The sequence below is a fragment of the Sebastes umbrosus genome, chromosome 21 (genome assembly GCF_015220745.1).
Source record: "Sebastes umbrosus isolate fSebUmb1 chromosome 21, fSebUmb1.pri, whole genome shotgun sequence".
Taxonomy (NCBI): Eukaryota; Metazoa; Chordata; class Actinopteri; order Perciformes; family Sebastidae; genus Sebastes; species Sebastes umbrosus.
In genome coordinates this window covers 1,948,636-1,956,472 of record NC_051289.1, presented here as the reverse complement: position 1 = coordinate 1,956,472, position 7,837 = coordinate 1,948,636, and the positions used below count along the sequence as shown (strand labels likewise).

Here is a 7,837-nt window from a genome sequence, read left to right as displayed (position 1 = left end):
GTGTCGTGTCGTGTCATGTCGTGTCGGGTCGTGTCGTGTCGTGTCATGTCGTGTCGTGTCGGGTCGTGTCGTGTCGGGTCGTGTCGTGTCGGGTCGTGTCGTGTCGTGTCATGTCGTGTCGTGCCGTATTGCATAATACTGTGATTATAAGTCACTCTAAGTGGTCATTGACTACTTTAATGAAATCCCTGAGGTATAGGCAGATATAATACATTACAAGCTCGTTATAAGTCACTATAAGTGATCATTGTTTGCTTAAAGTAAAGTGAAAAAATATCGTAAAATCTATGCAAGAACAACACACAAAACATTGCACAACTACTTTATTTGTTTTTGACGATTTTATTACTTTTTTAATGTTTTTATTATTATTTTTGAGATATTAATATATATATTCTTTAAATTCACATAATAATCCAGGGAAATTGGGGGTAACTTTTGTTATTTTGCATTTATGTGTGTACAATTTATCATATATAATCAATACGTTTAATAAGTTCAGTGTTATATTTATCATGATCAAAATGTATAATGGCATTTGTACACTCAGTTTGATATTATGATTAGTTTCACATGATAAAAGTGAAAAAGTAAGTGAAACAAGATGTGTCACGCATTGCTCTCTCTCTCTCTCTCTCTCTCTCAAATGAACACTTCCTGTGAATAAGCTCTGTAGTTTCCTTCTGACTTTATGTTTTCTCATGGTGCACTCGGCTGAACACCTTCATGTGTTGAGTGCTGACCTCTCTCTCTCTGTCTCTCTCTATTAACTTCTGTTCTGCTGCAGACTTAAAGGATCAAAATCAAGCATCAGCACCAGATCTGGACTTCTATGGCCCCCCTGTATTAACTCTCTCTTAGTGGGAGTGCAGGGCAGTTGTTCTTGGAAATGAAGCCGTTCTGAGACGTGTGTTCGTCGGTGTTTGTGGTGGATGTCTGTCCGTCCCAGTCTCTCCTCACCATGGCAACATCTCTACCAGTGTGTTACCACGGTGCCATCACCAAGACGGAGTGTGAGGAGCTGCTGGGGAAGAAGAACAAGGATGGAGCCTACCTGATCCGAAACAGCGAGACCATCCAGGGAGCCATGTGTCTGTGTGTCTAGTGAGTACTCTCTAGTGTCTGTAGTTAGTACTCTTTAGTGTGTCTAGTGAGTACTCTCTAGTGTGTTTAGTGAGTACTCTCTAGTGTGTTTAGTGAGTACTCTCTAGTGTGTTTAGTGAGTACTCTTTAGTGTGTCTAGTGAGTACTCTCTAGTGTCTGTAGTTAGTACTCTTTAGTGTGTCTAGTGAGTACTCTTTAGTGTGTTTAGTGAGTACTCTCTAGTGTGTTTAGTGAGTACTCTCTAGTGTGTTTAGTGAGTACTCTCTAGTGTGTTTAGTGAGTACTCTTTAGTGTGTCTAGTGAGTACTCTCTAGTGTGTTTAGTGAGTACTCTCTAGTGTGTTTAGTGAGTACTCTCTAGTGTGTTTAGTTAGTACTCTTTAGTGTGTTTAGTGAGTACTCTTTAGTGTGTTTAGTGAGTACTCTCTAGTGTGTTTAGTGAGTACTCTTTAGTGTGTTTAGTGAGTACTCTCTAGTGTATTTAGTGAGTACTCTTTAGTGTGTTTAGTGAGTACTCTTTAGTGTGTTTAGTGAGTACTCTTTAGTGTGTTTAGTGAGTACTCTTTAGTGTGTTTAGTGAGTACTCTTTAGTGTGTTTAGTGAGTACTCTTTAGTGTGTTTAGTGAGTACTCTTTAGTGTGTTTAGTGAGTACTCTCTAGTGTATTTAGTGAGTACTCTCTAGTGTGTTTAGTGAGTACTCTTTAGTGTGTTTAGTGAGTACTCTTTAGTGTGTTTAGTTAGTACTTTCTAGTGTGTTTAGTGAGTACTCTTTAGTGTCTGTAGTGAGTACTCTCTAGTGTGTTTGGTGAGTACTCTCTAGTGACTGTAGTGAGTACTCTTTAGTGTGTTTAGTGAGTACTCTTTAGTGTATTTAGTGAGTACTCTCTAGTGTGTTTAGTGAGTACTCTCTAGTGTGTTTAGTGAGTACTCTTTAGTGTGTTTAGTGAGTACTCTTTAGTGTGTTTAGTGAGTACTCTCTAGTGTGTTTAGTGAGTACTCTTTAGTGTGTTTAGTGAGTACTCTTTAGTGTCTGTAGTGAGTACTCTTTAGTGTCTGTAGTGAGTACTCTCTAGTGTGTTTGGTGAGTACTCTCTAGTGTCTGTAGTGAGTACTCTTTAGTGTGTTTAGTGAGTACTCTTTAGTGTCTGTAGTGAGTACTCTCTAGTGTGTTTAGTGAGTACTCTCTAGTGTGTTTGGTGAGTACTCTCTAGTGTTTTTAGTGAGTACTCTTTAGTGTGTTTAGTGAGTACTCTTTAGTGTATTTAGTGAGTACTCTCTAGTGTGTTTAGTGAGTACTCTCTAGTGTGTTTAGTGAGTACTCTCTAGTGTCTTTAGTTAATACTCTTTAGTGTGTTTAGTGAGTACTCTCTAGTGTCTGTAGTTAGTGCTCTTCAGTGTCTTTAGTGAGTACTCTCTAGTGTCTGTAGTGAGTACTCTCTAGTGTGTTTAGTGAGTACTCTTTAGTGTGTTTAGTGAGTACTCTCTAGTGTGTTTAGTGAGTACTCTTTGGCGTCTTTAGTGAGTACTCTCTAGTGTCTTTAGTGAGTACTCTTTGGCGTCTTTAGTGAGTACTCTCTAGTGTCTTTAGTGAGTACTCTTTGGCGTCTTTAGTGAGTACTCTCTAGTGTCTTTAGTGAGTACTCTTTGGCGTCTTTAGTGAGTACTCTCTAGTGTTTTTAGTGAGTACTCTTTGGCGTCTTTAGTGAGTACTCTCTAGTGTGTTTAGTGAGTACTCTTTGGCGTCTTTAGTGAGTACTCTCTAGTGTTTTTAGTGAGTACTCTTTGGCGTCTTTAGTGAGTACTCTCTAGTGTTTTTAGTGAGTACTCTTTGGCGTCTTTAGTGAGTACTCTCTAGTGTTTTTAGTGAGTACTCTTTGGCGTCTTTAGTTAGTACTCTTCAGTGTCTTAAGTGAGTACAAATGCTTCACCTAACAAGTGTTGAGGTCTCGTGATGTTCCGTTTGTGGTTTGTTGCTGTCCTCTCTCTGTCGTAATTTTCCATTTCGTGTGCGCAGTATTTATACACGAGACAAGATTTAAAATCATTCTCATGCACCAACAAACGCACATTTTTTAAATAGAAAAAAGGTTTTTAAAAGGCCTTTATGTTGAGAGAAACATGCCTTTCCTTGAGGTGTTAATGACTCTGAAGGGAGAATGCAAACTGTGGGTCATGTGACCATTTCATCAGCATCACGTTGTGTCGTCCGCGGCTCAAACTGCTGCTAAAATTCCCTCTCATTAATATGATTTATTAATAATTTAAAATTCTGCAAATATCATGTATCAACAACATGCATCTTGTTTATCTTTGCAGTAAACAGAAAATAGTGTATACCTACAGACTGCTGACGACACACACTGGAAACTATACTCTCATGGTAAAGACACACACACACACACACACACACACACACACACGCACACACGCACACACACACACATACATACTGTATATATAATGTACATAAACATAAACGGGCCATAGCCAGGATCCGTTTCCCTCAATTGCACGCATAATTAATTAGATTTTTCAGATCTTATTTCATATTCAATACAAAATGTAATACCGATCAGTCACATTCATCTTTAACTTTGTTCATTGTGCGTTTTGTCTCTTTTTTTGCAAATGGACAAAAAATCAGAGTGTAGGGAGGTGGAGAGAGAGTCTGTAACCATAACTGTATATATAAAATGATTTACAAGATATTATCATATGTTTATTATTAACACGATATTAATATTTCCTTTTTTTTTAAATGTAAATTGTGCTGAAAATCTAAAACTCTAGCAGCCTGATAATCATTTCCATTTCCTTTGAACTTCATCGCTGAAAAACTAACGATATGTGGGCAGCTATTCACAGATCTGGAAACTAAAATATTAGCAGTCAGCATTTGTGCAGATTTGATTGATACTTGATGCTTTGAGTGGAAAAAAGTTCACTGCAAAAAACTGTCAGTCAGTGTGGTTCCAAGTGTCGAGTGGTGGTTTTGTGTCTAAATATACATCAGAGGCGTTTCCTGTGACGACAGGGTGACCTGAAGAGTTTCCATTTTGGGGGTTGAAATGTTCTTTTAACCAGACTGATCTGATCTGTGGCGTCTGTTAATGGTGTCAGTCTGAGGAGGAGGAGGAAGAGGAGGAGGAGGAGGAGGAGGAGGAAGAAGAAGGCAAATCTGTTACTGTCAGATTTCTCCAGACTAAAAAAACAAAGCAAACTAAGTTGCATAATTCTCACTTATTTTACCATATAGTTACTGTGATACTAGTAGGGTTGTCAATCGATATATCAATATGATATTTAATCGCGATTAATCACATGATTGTCCATAGTTAATCGTGACTAATCGCACATTTTGTATCTGTTCAAAATGAACCTTAAAGGGAGATTTGTCAAGTATTTAATCCTCTTATCAACATGGGAGTGGACAAATATGCTGCTTTATGCAAATGTATGTATATATTTATCATTGTAAATCAATTAACACAAAACAATGACAATTGTCCAGAAACCCTCACAGGTACTGCATTTAGCATAAAACAATATGCTCCAATCATAACATGGCAAACTGCAGCCCAACAGGCAACAACAGCTGTCAGTGTGTCAGTGTGCTGACTTGACTATGACTTGCCCCAAACTGCATGTGATTATCATAAAGTGGGCATGTCTGTAAAGGGGAGACTCGTGGGTACCCATAGAACCCATTTACATTCACTGATCTGGAGGTCAGAGGTCAAGGGACCCCTTGGAAAATGGCCATAACAGTTTTTCCTCGCCAAAATTTAGCGTAAGTTTGGAGCGTTATTTAACCTCCTTTGCAACAAGCTAGTATGACGGTTGATGGTTGGTACCGATGGATTCATCTGGTTTTCTAGTTTAAGACGATACCAGTATCTTCACTCTAGCTTCAAAACTGAGCCCGCTACAACCTCCGAAAGTTTGATTGTGTTAATGTGTTAAAGAAATTAGTGGCGTTAAAACAAATTTGCCTTAATGCGTTATTATCGCGTTAACTCTGACAGCCCTAGTTTAGACCCAATGTGTGGGGCCTGGACCCCAGGTTGGGAACCACTGCATCAATCAATGGACAGAAAATTAATTTGCAACTATTTTGATAAATTATTAGTTGTGTGAGTCATTTTTCAAGCAACAACTGACTGAAATTAGCTTGTTCCATCTTCTCCAATGTGAGGATTTACTGTTTTTTCTGTGTTTTATATGATTTTAAACTGATTATCTTTTGTTTTTTGACTGTTGGTCAAACAAAACAAGACATTTAAAGACGTCACCTTGAACATTTTTTTTGTTATTTTCAGATTTTGTTTTTAGACAAAATCGAGAAAATAATTGAGAGATTAATTGTTGCTTTCACATTCAGTGTTTTTGTCCTCTTTTCTCATGTTTCTCTCTCCTTGTTATTTACTGTATACTGTTGTTATTCCTTCAGACAGCAGGAGGTGTGAATGAGGTATTTTTTAAGACTTTGGACGAACTGATCCATCACTTTAAAAGGAAGAACCAGGGCCTGGCCATGCACCTGCGCCACTCGGTCAAAAGGAAGACGGCCATGTTGATCCAGCCCCAGAAACCTCCCGACCCACCTGAGGAAGTACCTGACTATGAGAGTACGTCACAGATTTGATCTTCTCTCAGCATCTTCTTTGATTTGTTGTTTATTTGACCTTTTCTTCTTTTTCCTCCAGATGTTACTGACTCATCTGATTACGTCGAAGTCTTGCCTCTTTGAAACAACTCTGACATTTAGCTTCCAACACATGAGGAGAGTGGAAAAGACTTTTTTATCTGAGCAATGGACCTCGCTTAAAAAAGGTTTACAGGCTTGATCTAACTCAGAGTAATGAACTTGGAAAAATGGATGCTGAAGAACAAGGCTCTTAATCTGCTTGTATTTCATTTCATATGTCATCATTTGCATATGGCACATCGAAACGTATGTGGAAACCTATTAAAGGATGTCACTGATGCTAATCTCCTATATCAAAAGATCTGCCTTCCAGGCAGCTGAAGGACGGTTTCAGTATTTCTCAGCCCTGTCGTCATTAAAATGTCGTTTACCAGCATTAATACTTATGCAGAACACAACTTCACAATTTTTATAGAGAATCTAACCACTTTGATCATATCTATTCTTTATTTCCTCTTTTCTTTATTTTACGGACATTACATTTACATTAATACAGCGGAAACCCGTGGTTTTGTCTTGTGTGGTTTGTCTGCTGCACTGCAGTATAGATGCCCCATTGTGCTTTTATTTCCGTTATTTTAAGGAACATTTTACATGTATTTCTATTACTGCACACACGGAGAATGGGGGAAATATTTTATATTATTTTTTTCTTTTCTTCCTGTAAATATCCACACTCTTTGTAAATAGGAATTTCTAGCATTTTCTTGACCATTTTGTCTTTTTATGTGCGATTAAAATGTCACTCTTGCAGACACAAGAAACTCTGAGATTGTCCATCATTTCCTCTCTTTGCAGAATGATGTTAAAAATATTGACTTTTAGTTAGTACGGACAAAAACATCACCTGACATCCTGTATCTGCGTTCACACCCCTACATCACAGCAAAACACTTCATATTTCTTTGTCACTGGCATTTTTTAAGCATTACTTTAGAAGAAGAAGAGCATTATTTTTGGACATTAATTTTGTTTTTTTTTGGGGGGGGGGAGGGTTAAACCTGTTGCACATTTGAAGCATGTTTCTGACCAAACGTGCAGAAGAAAACAACAAAGACACACGACAGAGTGGAACAATTCAGTGGTCTAACATGCCTGGTCTAACCACAGTTTCCTCACACAGATACAGAAGCTGCTATAAACATCCACAACACACACGCACACACACATGCACCTATACACACCCACCATCAGTCTAAAATGGCAGATTGATTTTATGAGATCAAATTGTGGAACGTGTCATTAAAGTCTTAATCCGATGAGGATTGTCTTTAATAACATCCTCACACTGCAACTCGGGACACTTTTATTTGATTGGAAGGTGCATGTATTTGTTGATTTGTCTGATAGCAGACCGATATTATCAGCCATCCCAGATATACTTCAACATATGTCAGCTGATGAGAAAGAAGAAATGGGGGTTGGTTAAGATGTATATCAGAACCTTTGCTACGTGTTTCCTGTCTGCATCTCTAATGCAAACTTAAAATGCCCAAAACACAATAAAAAAGGAACAAAAGAAGCAGAAACAGAAATGCTAAATATGTCTTTAAGGGTAATGTTTGTCTATTGCATAGTTTGTCCTCCAGAGAAAGCGGACAAGTTCATTTTTCAAACTGTAAAATGTCCCACTCAGTACATGTCTTGGACACAATTCTTTGATAAACACATTAACGGATTCCTTATCAAAAATGTTTGTTAATGTGTTGTTTAGGTTTTCAAAAATGGCAGAAATTGATTTCTATATAGTTTTTTGTACTTTCAAATATTTATATTGGTACTGAAATCTGATATTGGTTGGGTTTAGCTGATACAATTTGTTGACCCATTGTTAGTTCTCAACAGGCAGCTACCAAATGTCACTTCTAATACAGAAAATATCCAGTTTATTAGATACACCTGTACACAACAGCCCTACAATACATTTATTTGTATGTAAATGTAAAAATAAAAAAACATGTCAGTATAATGCAGCACAGTGCAACAACACCACTAACCAGAGAGCTGAATCAACTTTAACTTTTT

At 37.7% G+C, this 7,837-nt stretch overlaps 1 protein-coding gene across 1 annotated transcript; it reads left to right on the top strand.

The window, feature by feature from the left end:
- Positions 1-683: 683 nt before the first annotated feature.
- Positions 684-6,582, top strand: si:ch73-264p11.1 (uncharacterized protein LOC100000923 homolog). The gene is made up of 4 exons (XM_037756262.1): positions 684-1,104; positions 3,421-3,484; positions 5,555-5,732; positions 5,811-6,582. Exons 1-4 carry the CDS (start codon positions 962-964, stop codon positions 5,852-5,854), a joined length of 429 nt encoding a protein of 142 aa, XP_037612190.1. The 5' UTR covers positions 684-961; the 3' UTR covers positions 5,855-6,582.
- The last annotated feature ends 1,255 nt before the right edge of the window (positions 6,583-7,837 follow it).

Coding starts and splice junctions, on each gene's coding strand:
- si:ch73-264p11.1 (XM_037756262.1), top strand. CDS start 962: ATGGCAACATCTCTACCAGTGTGTTACCACGGTGCCATCACCAAGACG. Junction 1,105..3,420: donor GCCATGTGTCTGTGTGTCTA/GTGAGTACTCTC, acceptor TTATCTTTGCAG/TAAACAGAAAATAGTGTATA. Junction 3,485..5,554: donor CTGGAAACTATACTCTCATG/GTAAAGACACAC, acceptor TTATTCCTTCAG/ACAGCAGGAGGTGTGAATGA.